Genomic DNA, 17,277 nt, shown 5'->3' on the forward strand with positions numbered 1-17,277 from the left:
AATTATGGGATTATTTGATTGATGATTCCAATCAAACAAAAACAAAGGACAACTATGATGTCATCATCATAGTTTCTGACAGCAAATTTGATCAATTGAAGTCAATTGAATCCATGTAGCTATTGATTTTTTTGGTTTGTTGGTTTTTTTTTATTTGCAGTGTAAACCATCAGGTGTAACTCCGTCCTCTGCAATTTCTGGATTTTAAAGAAAACTTAAATTTACACCAAATTTCACACCACATACCACACATAACTGTGAATGTCTGACACGATATGAACAAATGAAATCGCCAGCCCTCTCAGCTGCAAAGGTTTCACTCTCAAGACAAACAAAACAATCAACAGAAGAGCACGCACGCACACGCACACACACACACACACACACACACACACACACACACACACACACACTCACTCAACCAACAAGGCATGACAACGTGGAGAAAGAAAGATACTATTTTGTTCATTTGAACTGATCTCTCTCCATAAAAATGTCTGTAAACCTCCATATTATTCTGAAGCAGGTTCACAAACACTTGATCTGTTAAATTACACATGGAGAAATGTATCCAGTGATACATGTCATTCTAGCATGCTGTGTCCACCTGCAAGTAAAACATTACAATCACTCCATCTGCTGGCAAGAAGTGTCTCTGCATGAAAATGACTAATGGAAAAGGTAAAGCGAAGAGAGAAGAGGAGAATAGTCACTGAAGAGTTTATACAAAGACAAGGTCACGATCAACCCTCTATGTTGGAAATGTATCTGGTAGTAATTGAGAGTACACAGAAATAAGCAATGAACAGGTGTTTTTAGTCATGCTGCTCATTCTGCTCAGGATAAAGATGTTCTGTGGGAATTACTTGAGATCACTGAACTCAATGTACTGTGCTGGAAGAGCAGGTCTAATCAGCTGCATTAATTGAAAACATCTGTTTGGGTGGTGTGTGTAGGGCCTTCCAGATTGGTAACAATAAATTGGTCATTAACCATGTTTGGTATCTGTTTGGACTGTGGTACAATATGCATAGCACATTTTGTGTTATGTTCTGGCCAAACAAGCATTTTCCTTTATGAAAACTCACTCATAATGACTGGATGGATGACCTGGATAAAAAACACATTTTACTCAGTGTTTCACAAAAACCATACCAGCGACGTCAATGCGCAACTTTCAGAATCATTGTGAACAAATAAAGAAAGAACAAAGGAAGCAGTGTTTTGTCCAGTTTTGTCTCATCTGTCCAAAGGACATTCTCCCAGAAGCTTTGTGGCTTGTCAATATGCATTTTGGTAAATTCCAGTCTCGCTTTTTTATGGTTTGCTTTCAACAGTGAAGTCTTCCTCGGTCGTCTTCCATTAAGTCCACTTTGGCTCAAACAGCGACGGATGGTGCGATCTGACACTGATGTACCTTGACCTAGGAGTTCACCTCTAATCTCTTTGGAAGTTGTTCTGGGCTCTTTGGTTACCATTCGTATTATCCGTCTCCTCAATTTGTCATCAATTTTCCTCTTGCGGCCACGTCCAGGGAGGTTGGCTACAGTCCTGTGGACCTTAAACTTCTGAATAATATGTGCAACTGTAGTCACAGGAGTATCAAGCTGCTTGGAGATGGTCTTATAGCCTTTACCTTTAACGTGCTTGTCTATAATATTCTTTCTAATCTCCTGAGACAACTCTCTCCTTGGCTTTCTGTGGTCCATGTTCAGTGTGGTACACACCATGATACCAAACAGCACAGTGACTACTTTTCACCCTTTAAATAGGCAGACGGACTGATTACAAGTTTGAAGACACCTGTGATGCTGATTACAGGACACACCTTAGTTTAACATGTCCCTATGGTCAAATTATTTTCAATCTTTTCTAGGGGTACCATCATTTTTGTCCAGGCCAGTTTCATTAGTTTGTTTTTTAAAATGATTCTGCTGAACCACAATTCAAAAGCAATGTCTGATTTTCATTAGTTAATTTTCAGTAAATTTTTTTTTAATTTATTATTACTTTTGTCAGTTTCAAGTTATTTCAGTGACCATTGTGGGTTTTTCTTTCTTTAACGAAAGGGTACCAACAATTTTGTCCATGTGTGTATTAGAGGTGCTTCCAGTATTCAAACAGCTGTTCCCATATTCACATTCAAGTGATTGGGACAGAAGTTTCTTGGACCTTTGGATGTCACTGTATAGCCTACATATATTGGAGAGGTTCATTTGAAGGCTGGGAAAGAATATATATACAGTAGTTATCTTAATGGGGATAAGTTTTATCCATACAAAAATCAGTGTAAAAATGACAAGTTGTGCTGCTGCTCCCAGCATTTATACTAAATTAAGATAACCATCTCCTGACTCCAGTTTCATATTTAACAAAGAATGAGACTGAAAAATATGGAGCTCATCTCACTCCTGGCAAGAAAGCAAATGAGTCTGTTTCCCAAAGTGTCTATTCATTTCACTGAGGTGACATACTGCAGATCTCCCAAGGCACAAGGATTGTTGCACATCAACAAAAGAATTTCCAACAGTTCCTCTGGATTTTCTTTTGTTGCCATCACTGTTTGAGTTAGCAGGATAATACTGAACTCATAAAACCCTGAAGAGTTTTTTTCAGTTCACAATCATGTTGTTTTTCAGTTCCAGATCTGGTGGAGTTTTACCTTTGTCCTCTGCTGTTACCCATCTACCCTCATTAATCCTGCTTTGTGAGACAAGCCCCAGATGTTGTGTATGAGGACATCCCACTCTGATGCCTTACACACAGGAGACAGGGTTGGCCCTTGGTGATATAAGCTTTGAAGGTGACATTATGAGGCATCCTTCCAGCTGGCAATGGTAGATAAGGTGAACCTGACAACTTTGGTTGCACTGTCTCTCTGCACCAGCTGTATTATACTGGTTTGACTTAAAAACAACAATTGACAATGTACATGTGACACAAAATTATAACAAAATATAACACAAAAAAGTCACATGCCAGAAAAAAAACCATCTGAGGTTATTGCAAAAAGTGCTTACTTGTTCACAGGTCACACACAAACCGCAAAATAAAATACCCCAGTATTCATGGGAATGTGATGGAATGTCAGCTTTGGTTTGGTGTACAATAATTGCTTAAGTATGGTCATGGTGATTCTTCCTCAGGCACCCCTGGCTTTTGCGCATGTACTAAACAAAGGTCAAGTGTCTGGTGAGGAGTGCCTGATAAATGCCTTCACAGTGAACAGGGTGAAAGAACAGGGCTTAACATGGATAAAATAAAAGTCAGAAAACTCAATTTTCTTCTATGGCACCAAAATGTTTGTAGTTTCAGCAGTTAACTACACTATGCACACATGGATGTAGCAGAACTACAAGCAAGACGCTAAAAAACTACTAATTTAATTTCATGTAGTTCACTACTGAAAATAGACCCAACACTGAATATAGACCTTGTTTTCTCGCAGACACGTTGACCTCTCACAGCAGGAAAAACACGGGTGAAATAAATGTTGTTAACTATGGCTCACTTTCATCCAGCATCTCAATAAGCAATGCCCGTGAGCCATTGCAGTGTGTTCAATGTTATTAGCCCTTTCGTGTTGTGACAAGCTAAACGCCGGCTGTGGGAAGGTGTGTAGAGTTACACTAAACCTGCACACCTTGTAGAATCAGCACAGCATTGGATTCAACCGACAGAGGGCAGCAGTGAGCGGTGTGCGCTACATGTTGAGATGTTACGGTCAAAAATAGATCGTCGACTGTGCCGAGATAATCTGCTGGGCCCAGTCTTTCCCGAAACAATATGTGAAAATGAATTACATTATGTTGCCGCTGTTGTGATGCATCACACATTTAAAATCACAGATATTTAACTAGAGTTTTGCGGCGTGAGAAACGACGTCTATTTCAGCCACATTAAAATGCATTCATGCATGGGTCGTAATCGTGCTGTAACATTGGAAACTATCCTGCAGCAGTTTGTGTGGGGTTCTTTTTTTTTTGTTTTTTTGCCACGGTGGCTCTGTGTCACGGCGGCGCGCTCAAGAGCTGCAGACTCAGGAACGCGCGTCGTCCTTTGGCATGGAGGGGATCAGCAAGAGGGACGCGACTGAAAGGTAACCAGCTTTACAGGCTTTTCCTCGTTCAGGCCGGCGGCAGTGAGGTGGACCGCTGTATCAGGCGGCGTCGAGCATCGACGTGGCTCGCTTTATATCGGCATTGGGTGAAATATAGGCCCGTGGGACACTCGAATACACGGACCGCCCTCAGATCAGTTCGCCACCAGTAACTCTGAGAATACTTTGCATCAGCGTTAGCAAAGAGTGGTCCCGTTTCGTGGACAAAATCACTACATTGTTATTTGCTGTGTTGCTGTAAACGCTGTGTCCGCCACAGGCCTGTGCCGGTGTGAGTTGTGAGTGGGCACCCAGGGGAGCACGTATCATCTAAGTGTCAAAGCTACAGCACAGAGCAAAAATGTTGCTGCTTGTGACCGGAGAACATCCTTACAGATCAGTTAGTGTCATCGTGCTTCCTCTCGAGTTACACTTCTAATTTCTTTTCTTTCAAACTGGCTACAACCCGGTCGATCGTCTTAAGTTGAAGTTCCCCCGACACCTGATATTTTTAGGGTTGCTGACTGCAGACTTCCACACCATATGCCCGAGCCAGTTAAAGGAACAACTTTGACATTTATATGACAGGCTGTTAGAGAAAGTGACGTGTAGCAGAAAGTCACTTTATCCTGAATCTGCACCTGGTGATGTAGGAGGGGCTGCAGCTGTATAACAAGATGGCCAGGTCAGCTGACCTCACACATCACAACCACCAACATGGAGACAAATCTGTATCTGAACAAAAGCAGCTCCAGATACTACACTGCTGTGAAAATTAAGTTTGTACTGTTCAAAACATAAACACTTATTTCTACCTGTTAACTGCTTTTTAAAAAGGGGTTAGAGCACTTTGATTGCTATGTCTCTTTAAATAATTGTGTTTGGCATTGTGATATTTAAATGATCCTTTATCTGACCTTGTAACCCATTATAACTAAGTGACTAGAATGACTAGTTGTAATTGCTTCTGCCTTAATTTAAATAACATTTGTTGTGTGGTTTTCATTTTCAGGCTGGTGTAAGGTTTCCTTCCTCTGCCCTCACCTCTACATACAGCAAGCTCACAGACAGACGGAGCCACCAGCCTGCAGGAAGAGTGCTGCCCAGCCAATGTTGCATATCTCCATTGTCCCAGTGCAAACAGTTGACTGCTGATAACTGCAGTCCACTCAGCTTGATTGGTTATAATCTAGATGCCACAGGACCCAAATACAAGAGTCTGCTGAAGAAAAGAATCTGAGGATATAATTATCGTTTTTCCTCGTCATCCTTGAAGTTTTCTTTGGTAGTTTTTTCTTGGACCAAGTGCAATCATGGGGGCCACGGGCTACGGCTACTATCGCGTAGTCATCTTCATCTGCATGTTCATCGGCTACTCGCTGTACTTCTTTAACAGGAAGACCTTCTCCTTCGTCATGCCCTCTGTGATGGAGGAGATTGAACTGGACAAAGATGACCTGGGTAAGGCAGCAACATTAACTGTGCAACAATTAGGTCTTTAATGAGACGCTTTTTGTTGCAACATTGTGCAATAACGTATAAATCTGGCTTATTTAAGCCTGCCCAAAAGTATTAACATGCGCTGGGGCAAAACTGCAGGAAACTGACATGAAACTACTTCCAGTCATTTCAAGTATATTCACCCAATGCTGTATTATTCATTGAAGTGCTCCAGTTGTCCGTTTCACCCTCACCCACCTTCAGCCTCCACCTTCTGTTTGTGTATTCATGTCTAATACAGCACTTTGCTATGTGAAGTGTTGTCTCCTCACCTCACTTGACTTCGATGCAGAGTTGTAACACTTTGCTAACAGCTCAAGGGAAATAACCAACAGTTGAGAGTATTATAAAAGACAAAGAGTCTGCAGCCATGATAGCACCTGTGAGTCTGTACTGAGGCACAGGGAAGTTTGTAACTAATGCCATCATATTTAACAGGGTTGGAGAGTATTCTATTACTTCTCCTATTACTTAAGGCTGATTTTATATTATTAGCAGTGAAACAATGTGATTCTCAGTTGTTGACGTATGTATAGTTCATGTTTGTTTTCGTAAAGTCTCTCTCTGCACATGTCTGCAGGTCTGATCACGAGCAGCCAGACCATGGCCTACGCCATCAGTAAGTTTATCAGCGGCGTGCTGTCAGATCAGATCAGCGCCCGCTGGCTTTTCTCCATCGGCCTCTTCTTGGTGGGCGGCATCAACGTGGTCTTCTCCTGGACCTCCACTGTGTCCATGTTCTCACTGCTCTGGTTCATCAACGGCCTGGGACAGGGCTGTGGCTGGCCCCCGTGTGGGAAAGTGCTGCGCAAGGTATTACCACCTCATGAAACACAGATTCCTAATTCAGTTTAGTTGTGATGTTCAGAGCCAAAGGAAGTCCCGCTCTCAACACGCGGGATCCTCTTGATGTCTGATTATTCTGGGCAGCTAGTGAAAGGGTGTAACCCCAGAGTGGGAGCCACCTGCTGCAAGACATATTCTGTGTGTTTGCTCTCTGTTCTCTGAGAAAGTGGAACTGTGTTCAGAGTTGTTTGCAGGAGTCCTGGCCTGTGCTGTCAGACAGTACTGATCCTGAGGCCGTAGGCAGTGCTGTCTGGTTTAAAGAGATATCAGCTGTATGACACACTAAGGCAGAAGTAATGATATCAGCAGTGTTGGAATTACATTTTAAATTTTTTTCAGATTTCTTTTATTTAAAATTTTGGTATCGTTGAGCTCTTAGAGCAGGGGACTTTATGCATTATAGGCAGGACTCTGATAGTAAATACTCTTGGAGCAAAGCCTAATGCGTTCTTCTGTATGCCTTGTGGCTCTTAAGAAGCATGTTCAAAAGGTGGGGAATAAATAGCCTTGGCATGTGTTCAGTGTGCGGTAGGGGATCAGATTACAGGACAATGTATTTTTAGAAGATCCTCAGTAAATCTTTCCAAAAGAAAACAACATCGACCAAAGGTGTTTTTCCTTCTCTAGTGAGAGGAAAGTCAAGTCTTTAAGCAGTTTGCTTCAGCTCTGCAGCTCCTGCTCCACAGCTGAGTTCATCGCTACACGCTGTGGATTAATGCAGCGTTAAATCAGCCTGTGGGCTGCCTCAAGTGTTTGCCCAGTGGATTCTCAAGTTATGGGTTACTGGGCTGCTGTGTTAGGAATGTTTATGGCCACCCTCAGCTGTATTACATCATGATAGGGTGTGGCTCTGATGTCATTTAGCATGAAGCAGTAAAATAAGAGAAGAATGTGAACAGTGTTGCACATTAGAAGTGTTTCTGCTTCTTTAAATCCGTCTTAATTGTAATTAAATTCTGTGAAATGAGAATGTTCCTTCAGGAAAGTAGAGCATGAAAGTAAAGAACAATATGTGCAACATATGATAGTTGTAAACATGCACATGAGGGGAGATAAGTCTTCTTTCTTTGACTCTGCCTGTTGTAGTATTTTGGAAGTGTTGAATATTCTCTGCTTGTTCTTGTTTCTTTTCCTTCAGTGGTATGAGCCCTCCCAGTTTGGAACATGGTGGTCAGTGCTGTCCTGCAGTATGAACCTGGCCGGGAGTCTGGGTCCAATCCTGGTCACGGTGCTTCTGCAGTACTACGACTGGAGGGCTATCCTGACCATGTCCGGCATTTTCTGTGCCGCCTTCTCATTTGTTTGCCTGGTGTTTGTTAAGAATGAGCCAAAGGACGTGGGCCTACCCAGCATCCAGCCAGCAGCCAAGAAGGGGGCGAAGGGAGGTAAGCAAAGAAAGAGAGAATTACAGCAAGTAGAGAGGCCACTTCCTGTGTAGCGCAAAACATGTCAGTCACATGATGCCGTGTTGACTTCCTTTAATTTACAACTTCCCAACATTGGGTCTGTGTCAGTACCCTCACTTGCAGTACTGGCCCAAGTAACCATTAACACTGCAGGTGTGTGTGGGTTTATCAGATCATCCTGACCTGTTTTACAGCTCATACGTGGCTCAACTGAGGCCAGATGCTTCAGTTGAGCAAAAATGCCAAATACTCTGTTATTCCAGCTTCTCAAATGTGAGTATTTGCTCCTTTTCTTTGTATTACAGGATAATAAACTAAATGTCTTTGGGTTTTGGACTCAGGCAACAGCATCATTTTATCCCACCAGTGTGAGATACTCTTCATTTGATTAGCTGGAGCTCAGGCTTGGTTAAATCTTAAAGCTATCAATGTAATGTTATACATCAGCTGCACATCAGACACCAATATTCAGATCTTACCAACATCTTCAGACTAGATCTCCTCCATTGGAGATCTTCCTCCTCCATCATCACTGCTTAACCACCTCAGTGAGGAAGATTATGACTACCTACACAGTCACAACTATAACCCAAAATCTGTTACCACCATGCATGAAGTAATTATCCACATCAAGGAGAGCAGGTCATTGATAATGATTCGGATCCCAACAACAAACATGTCCACACACGTCCTACACACAGGTGGAGCAGTGAATCAAAATCTCAATTTCTCAGTAATATTCTGTTTTCTCCTGAATCTCTATTATTTAAAAATATCATTGCTAAAAATGTCAAATCTGGCGTGCCCCAAGAAAAATACTGTTCAACATGTAGTTGCAATATATACAGTATATTGCAACTACATACCACCACCATTGTATTAATTCTTCGAATGTCTTCTTATTCTTCACATCCATGAACAGATATTTACTATCTATTAGTAATTCTTTCCGCAGCAATGTCACAAGACTTTAGGATACCATCTTTTTTTATAGGGTAGACAGGGTCACATAATCATTTCCTTGTTAGTACATGTAACAAGTGGAACAATTTCAATAACCAACAACAAACTCTGCTTCTAGCTACAGCCTTTCTCATCATGATTACATCCCAGACAGTTTTCAGGGATTGCTAAAACTCTGAAGACTCTGTTCTTCTAACAGGACTTAGGACTGCAGCTGTGTGGTGATGCTTTTGGAGAATTCTCCTCAGATCTCTGCTCTTTGTCATCAGATCGTTGCGGTGTGGATGGCTGCAAATTACAAGATGTTTCGGGAGTTTTTAAAAGATGTGTGCGACTCTTTGTGTTTGGATATTTGAGAACTGATGTAGTATAATCAGTCAGATACTAATATCACCAACATATCACCATGTGACTGGTATACTGTGTAGAACATGTGACTAACATAGTTGTGTTAGTCTATGTAATTCTGCACTTACTATATCCTGAATGTATTCAACAATGATCTCTTTTTAATGTGACTCTTGAACGTACCACTCGTGTCTGTGCTCCCCTCACCAGGCAACAGTGAGAGCACGCTGAGTGAATTCCTCCTCTCTCCTTTCCTGTGGGTGCTGTCTCTGGGCTACTTGGTGGTGTTCGGGGTGAAGACGGCTGCCACTGACTGGGGACAGCTGTTCCTCATGCAGGAGAAAGGCCAAACTGCTCTTATGGGTACGTGTTTAATTGTCCTTTGCTTCTCATTGGTTTTTCATACAGTTGCAACGGGAAGTATTCACCAGAAGGCAACAGAAACTTGTCAGCACTTCCTGAAATTGTTTCAGGAAGAGGTTGAAGAGGTTATGAAGAGGTTATGAAGGCAATGCTCCACCAAGCACTGAGTTTGGGGGTTGAATAATAGTGCACGTGGACATTTGTCTAGAAAACTAAATGTTTTTCATTTAAACTCAAAATTATGTCAGCTTATGTTCTCAAAACTTCTTGTATGTATCAATAAATACTCTATTTAATTCTCTACACGTCATCATAATACCTTTTTAACTTGAGGGGTTGAATATTTCTGGTTGCAGCTGCGTAATGTGACTGGTTAAAGGTAGTGACCTCAGCTGTGTTGCTAACAGGTAGCACCTACATGAGTGCCTTGGAGGTGGGAGGTTTTGTGGGCAGCCTGGCAGCAGGCTTCATCTCAGACAGAGCAGTAGCTCGGGTGAGTAACAGACGCAAGTTAATTAGACAAAAACTTGATCGTCGATTAAATGACAGTGTTATAAACTTCCCCCCCTTTGACTTTCTCCAGCAAGGCTTGGGCACCCACGGCAACCCTCGTCACGGCCTGCTCATTTTCATGATGGCTGGTATGTACGTGTCCATGTACCTCTTCAGAGTCACAATCACGCCGGAAATCCCAAAGGTAATTCTCTGTTGTATTACCTAAAAATCGCTGTGTGAAAAATGTGAAATTTACATGACTACAAGAGTTTTTCTTTGGTTCAGGAGGCTCCTCTTTGGGTCCAAGTCATTCATCCTGTGTCCGTCCTCATTGGTGTGTCAGAAAAAGAGGTATGCTCAAAACTTCTTAAATTCAGGGGTTAATGGAGAAATCTTTCACCAACACAGTGGTTCACATTTTGTTTTTGTCCTTTACAGATCTGGATCCTCTTCCTTGGTGCTATGTTTGGATTTTCTTCTTATGGACCAATTGCCTTGTTTGGCGTGATAGCCAGTGAAAGTGCTCCTTCAAATTTCTGTGGAACCTCTCATGCTGTTGTAGCCCTGATGGCTAATGGTAAGCTGCAGGTGCACGTGACAAACTAAGCATCAGTATTACTTAAAGGTACCCTGTGTTTGTGGTAAACAAACATTAGTTACTTTTACATTGAATGGTTCTCACAAAAACAGTGTGTGTGTCCTTGAGGACTAACAAAACACGCTGAATGCATTTCCTTCCTCATAAAACATCCATGTGTGTGTATGCACAATACAAACAACAGAGGGCCCACTTGTGAAAACATTCTCCCATAGCACTACTTTTTGTTCTAAAGTTTACATGGTACCTTCAATATGATATTGCAGCATTGCCTGTAATCCATCTTTCTCTGTTACAGTGGGGGCTTTCATGGCGGGGCTTCCCTTCAGCACTGTTGCCAAACGACACAGCTGGGACATGGCTTTCTGGGTAGCCGAGGTGGTAATGGCCATCGCAACCATCGGGTTCTTCCTTGTACGCAACATGCGAACCAGAATGGGACGAAGCGCAGAGAAAATGGACTAATGCACCTGCCTGAAATGAGCCAACTGTCAATGTCCTCTTATGTGACTGGACAGACTGTGTTTTTGCACTGTTGAGTCCTCTGTGTGCAGAAGACTGCACATTAATACAGATCCAATTAGACCAAACTAAACCACGGTCAAACAAAAACTAATCTGACATTTTGTCCTGACTTGATGTAGATGCTCAGGGCGGGTGTAGGTTGTTAAATCACTTTAAATTCACAATCAGGTCTTTTTGTCTCACACTTACTCGCTTTTGTTTCATACTCAACAGTACAGTAAGTACAGTAGATCGCAATTGTTCATCACACGATCACATTTTAGTGCTTCCTCTTGATCCTAAAAAAACAGTTTTCATATAGGGAAATTTAAAAGTTGCTTTATGACAGCTGTGTGCTAAAGAGGCGTGAAAGTCTGTAAAGGTTTGGGTGGATTTTGTTGAGATGAAACTAGTTGCTCACTGCATACCCCCCCCTGCCTTCAATGGAGGTCGGTTATATTTAACATATTGAATGTTTACTGACGGTTCTGTAATTTATAGACTATTACTTGTCTAGGTATTTGCACAAATGTTGTAGCATGTATCATGGTCATCGATCATTTTACTGATACCTCAAGTATTTGTAAAATTGTAATAGTTTCATTATTTCACTGAAATGAAGTAACTGGAGAACATGTTATTTTTATACACAGTTCTGTGATAAATGATACAGATACACTATGATGCAGTAATCTGAGACCATGTCAGCTTTTGTGATCTGACATGTTTTTAAGGGTCTATATAAATCAAACCTTTACTACAGGTGTTTAATCACTGCCATTGTAGTTGTGTACAACAGTTACAACCCTGGATTATATATTGTTACCTTTCTCATCTCTAAAATCTGCGAGTCGTGTCAACTCTATTAATAAGGGATCTACACTCAGTGCCACATTGGCAAATTTCTATCTTACAGGAATTGTACCATGGACTTGAAAGATTAAGGAAACCTAATAAATGTGAAGTGTACTTTGGTGATTTTATATTTAAACTGTCAGTAATTCAATTTAGCACGTACACCCTTACTGTGAGATTCGTCTGTCATGGACAAAAAGACTTAAAGCCTTCCACAAGCTGGGAGGACCATGTCCGTGTCTATATAACCCACATGGTGAAAGGACTTTTTTTTTCAAGTCCATCATACAGTAATACTCTCAAGCAACTCAAGAAATAGTAACTGCTGCCTGTGTAAAAGTTTGGATGCCATTCTATTTAAACTTCACTAGGTGGTGGAGTGAACTACTGATTTATTCTATCACAATGTATTGAACAAGATGATTATGTCATATTATTTCTTTTGTCCCTTTATTTTATACCCATATTTTTATTTTATTTATCTACATCTGAATAGTAACCAGTAACTTTAGCTGTGGAATAAATGTATTTGAGTTGGAGACTTTACACCACTGCAAACATCATAATAACATGTTAGACCTTCATAAGGAGAAATATGCAGTTGACTGGGGCGTCTTGATTTCCCATTTGAGTTGCAAACCTGTAATTTTACCGGCTCACAGAATGATGCGTGCAAACAGACCCCTCTCGATGGGTGCACACTTCAATAACCGGAAATCACCGGTCATGCATTTCTCCATTCGCTGTAAAGACAACTGGAGATTTAACGTGTAAGCCAGCGGTATACACGCTGATAGGAAACATAAACTAGACAGGGGTGTGTTTGCAGTGTGGACTCCAGTAAATCATTTGACAGCTTCGTTGGTAAATGCCAAAGGTTCTCAGGTGAACGTTTCACGTACATTTCTCTTTGCTTTTTCCCCGGACCGATCACAACTCATGTTGTGAAAGCAGCGCGGAAGAGAACGTGGAACCGGAAGTGCATGGAAGATACGTAAGGACGTAAGACGTTATCGGTTTGTTTACTAACAAAGAAGCTTCATACAATTTTATGGAAACGGGTTTAAACGCATCATGATGTGAGCAAAGGTAAAAGACGATACAGAGAAAACAGCGGCAGATGAACGTCGGTTCAGTGTGAAACTGTCCATGGTGCTGAAACTGGTCGGTCATCTGGTTGCAATGGACACAGCTCCTATAACCATCATTTTGAGACTGGCTTTACAGGTGACTGAGAACACATGAATCTTAATATTCTTTAACATGGGTGGTTAAAATGCTTTAATGCTTCCTATAAAATGTTTTTGTGTTAAACCATAGACCTGACCAGTTAAAGACTGAATCTGACCTGTCTTTGAACTTGTCATCAACTGGGACATTTCTTTTAATATCTGCACCAAACTGCAATTTTTTTAAATAAAAGTTTAACCCAAATTATATTGATCAGCCAACAAGTCACAACAACCTCCAGAGTGTGTTCAGCCTGTGACTTTGATCTTTGTACAGTTGTACCCTAAATGAACTGATCGTTCAGTGGCTTATTACTAATATATTATAATATTTATAGTTCATATTTATAGATACTTAGGACTATATACATTGTATACATGGTTGCAAGAATTGCACCACTGCATTTATTATGCACAGTTGACCTATTGTCTAATGAATTGTAATGAATATTTTATATGTAGCTCTTACGTGCAACTTTTTTCTTTTTTTAATTTAAATAGGTCTTTATCTGTTTTGTTTGTTTTAACATGAATTTTCTCTTGGAGAAAGCCTTACTAATATTACTATGAATACTGAATCCTGCAGTGTATGCTTTTTAGCAGAATATTTTTTCCTCTTAATAAAGTCTCATTAGTTAAATTTCATCTTATCCATTCTAAAGATGAACTACACCTTACCTTTTATTCATAATGTAATGTTTCTAGTCTTGTATCTGTAACCCAATTAAGTGACTTTTCAGAATGAAACAGCATAACAACTACCAACTGAGTTTTATTGGTTTGTTGATAACAATCATTACACAGGTACATCTATAAACAGATAAAAATAAACTGCACACTTGTACTTGATACAGATACCTAAAACCCACATGAATATTGCTACTGCTGGTATGCATTTGACATCTCAAATAAATGTACAGTTTGACTGTTGGCCTTTAAGAAACCAGTCTCAACAGTGTTTTTATATGGTTACACACCTGATTAGCTTTACTAAGAAAACAAATTCCATTTTACCATCCTTACAATGTACCATTACACACTGCATATAGAAAGATTGAAAACCCTTTTCACAGCAGCTATACAAATTTATTGCGATGCTATCACAGAACAGAGACACAACCAACACACGCGATGCAGTTCTGATAAGGAGAGCTCCAGTACTAGGAATTTTAGGTTTATTGATCAGATTCGTTAAGAAAACTGCATGAGTACAAGAGTTAACATATAGGAACAAAGCTTACAAACATTCTAAAACACTGTTCTTCATTATAAACAATAAAACAATGAGTTGCCCTGTGACTTTGTCCATCCCCACCCCAGCACAGATTACATACACTGTCCCTTATAAAGCATATGGAATGTAATCCACGCAGGCAAGCTCCTCCGGTTGTTGCCCCTGCTCCTGTGAACGTCGTGCTTGCGTGTTGACATGGTAACCTGTCCTCCACCCTCCCCTCCTTCACATTTAAAATTGAAATGAAATCCACTGACAGTAACAACAATGACCGCAATATTTATGGCGATGCAAAATTGTGGGATGTGATGAAATTCCCGTCTCCAAATTGACTTTTTTCTTTCATTAAAAAAAAGTGTTCTCTACAATCAAACTACTAAAAAACCTGTATTTAGAAAATAGTTGATAAAAATATTCCCCTGAATTGTACAAGAAAAGAGGTACAGGGAGCACTGGTAAAAGACGTGGTTTGAGAGATGTTATTCTGCTGCCTCATCTTTTTCTTCAGCTGTGTCCGTAGCTGGTGCCTGTAAGACAACATTTAGAGTCAAAGTTACATTATCAAGTATATGAGCTTTATTTTTCTGTTTATATATGATGACATGAACTCTTACCTCTTCCTCAGCTTTGGCTTCGCCATTCTCAGCAGGGGCTTCTGGTGCTTTCTCCTCAGGCTTGGCCTTCTCTACCTCCTTAGCTTTTTTAGGCTTAGCAGGTACCTTCTGCAAACAAAAATATAAACTCCATTTGTCACTGACAATTAACAGTACAGAGTTCAATAAATCAGAAGTAATCAAAACAATGCCCCACCTTTGGCTTAGGTTTGGGCTCTGCCTTTGCAGGTGCAGGTCTCTGTGGGGAAGAGCAGCATTAACGTCGGCACAAAGAATACAGTGAACAACATGCATATTGTCTGTGTTATCTTTGCTTATTGTACTTGTAGTCTTTTACTTACATCTTTCAACCTGAGAGATCTCCTCTTGGGCTGCAGAGAGGGGCAACAGACACTGTGATTACTTTTAATATTCAGTATCAGACAGTCGTTCTCACTTATGTGATGTTACTGACCCCTGGTGGATGCACAGACTGTTTCATTATTTTAAGGATGAATAAAACATGGATCAATCCAAAGCGTGTTATTCTGTTTATTCCTTACCGCTGAATCACCTCCTGCAGCTGCCTGTGAGAAAAAAAAGAGACAGAATCAGGTTAATGAGAACGTCTGTATTCTACTGCGCCTATGGTGGGTTTAATTGCTGGAGGGGAATGGAGCATGGGCTTTAAGTATTAGTTATGTAATTCACAAGTGGGCGTTTCCAGACAAAATATTAGCCAATGGCTGCACGTCCAACTTCATACATGATTTAATTCAGACAGATCACTGTGATTGACTGAGATAAAAATCTTGCACGGTGGACCTCATTTGCATGCTCAGTACATAAAAACACCACGCTGTTGTATGTGAATAAGACCTACTAATTAGTCGGCAGGATTACAGTCACTGTATCAGTTAGAAATAATGTTAATAATAATAATAATAACAACAATAACAACGGGAAAATGTAGTTTAAACGGCATCAGGTTGTGCTTTCCCTGCTCCTGCAAGTGATTTGCCTACTGTAAAACTCCGGTGGAGGAGGGGGCGGACTCCGCCTCCTCACGACACATCCATTCATTGGTAATAAATGGGATTGCCAGTGTAGGGAGAAAACCGAGCAGTGTAGTGAGGGTTCCCGCCATCAATTTGAAAAGAGTCACTCCGAGATGCTCAGCGACTCTGTCGGTCTGGTAGCAGAATCTACTAGAACCCCCAGCAACAGGAGCAGCGCTGTGCTGACGGAGGCTCGCCATTGCATAACCTACAACTGGCCTGAGCCGACAATACACATAAAGACACAGGGCTATCGCGACGAACGCCTTCCCACAAATGCATTTTTCCATCGGTCAAAATAATGCACGGACACTACATTAACAGAAAAAAACCAAAACAAAAGACACATGCACGTTAGGTTTGGGAAACAAAGTCGCTGATGACATCATTAAAAGTGTTTTTGTTCCACAAGAAAGCCACAAACAGGACTTGGTGCCCGCGCAAAAATAACAACCCCAACATTACAGTTAAACTCCCACCGAATAACACGCTACTACTGAGGTTTGCGTTTTCAATTCGGGTCCCATTTTCCCTCCGAGAAACTTTAGTATCCAGCGTGACGACCCCCATAGGAAACAATCAATATGCCGCCAACTTTCTCTGCAGAAAAGCGACCGATCGACGGAGAGAACGACCCTGCTTTGTCCTACACTGCAAGTAAATGTATTTAAACACTAATGCAACTGTGCATGTCAACCACTCTGCGGTAAAAAAGAGAAAACCGGCACACTGAAAATCGCTTGGCACAAAGATAATCACTGCACAAGACATAAGAGCAAGAATCAGCCAGTTCAGAAAATCAAAACAGACGCTACATACCGACCAAACTCTGGGCTGCACGGCGCAACACTGTTGACATTCACTCGGTGCAGAAAACCAACATTTGTAGCAACATTTCAGCAACTCTGACCGCCAGCTGTAATCAGCCCGTTTCACAAATTGCACTCGTGGGGTACAAACACTGTATTTCTGAATGCATGAAAGATATCGGTCTACTCACTTTGCTCCTTTTAGGCATGGTTGGTTTGTGTGGGGGTGTTTTTTGAAAAAAGGAAAAAAAAGAGCTGAATGTTACTGAATACAGGAGAAAATTCAGTGGTATATTCTGGATAAAGCTGTACCAGTACAGTTTAATACAGCGCTGCGAGACTTAATGTTCCATTGGAAGAAAAACTAGCTCAAACCG

General features: G+C 41.0%; 2 protein-coding genes across 3 annotated transcripts; one reads left to right on the top strand and one right to left on the bottom strand.

The window, feature by feature from the left end:
* Positions 1–3,969: 3,969 nt before the first annotated feature.
* slc37a4b (solute carrier family 37 member 4b) lies at positions 3,970–12,105 on the top strand. 2 transcript variants are annotated; one of them, XM_023417739.2, is made up of 10 exons: positions 3,970–4,099; positions 5,112–5,560; positions 6,180–6,412; positions 7,584–7,830; positions 9,373–9,525; positions 9,933–10,018; positions 10,109–10,222; positions 10,306–10,371; positions 10,459–10,597; positions 10,917–12,105. In XM_023417739.2, the coding sequence occupies exons 2-10, from the start codon at positions 5,413–5,415 to the stop codon at positions 11,081–11,083; spliced, it is 1,353 nt and encodes a 450-aa protein (XP_023273507.1). In that variant the 5' UTR covers positions 3,970–4,099; positions 5,112–5,412; the 3' UTR covers positions 11,084–12,105. The 2 variants fall into 2 exon arrangements, with proteins under 2 accessions (XP_023273507.1, XP_023273509.1); XM_023417741.2 differs by lacking the exon at positions 3,970–4,099 and adding an exon at positions 4,819–4,878.
* A 1,853-nt stretch (positions 12,106–13,958) lies between these two features.
* hmgn1b (high mobility group nucleosome binding domain 1b) lies at positions 13,959–17,277 on the bottom strand. The gene is made up of 6 exons (XM_023417783.2): positions 17,092–17,277; positions 15,597–15,620; positions 15,396–15,425; positions 15,251–15,292; positions 15,055–15,162; positions 13,959–14,967 (listed from the first exon to the last, which is right to left on the bottom strand). Exons 1-6 carry the CDS (start codon positions 17,107–17,109, stop codon positions 14,920–14,922), a joined length of 270 nt encoding a protein of 89 aa, XP_023273551.1. The 5' UTR covers positions 17,110–17,277; the 3' UTR covers positions 13,959–14,919.

This window comes from Seriola lalandi, unplaced genomic scaffold (genome assembly GCF_002814215.2).
Source record: "Seriola lalandi dorsalis isolate HSWRI2012SDOR001 ecotype SW California unplaced genomic scaffold, Sedor1 jcf7180002054577, whole genome shotgun sequence".
Lineage (NCBI taxonomy): Eukaryota > Metazoa > Chordata > Actinopteri > Carangiformes > Carangidae > Seriola > Seriola lalandi.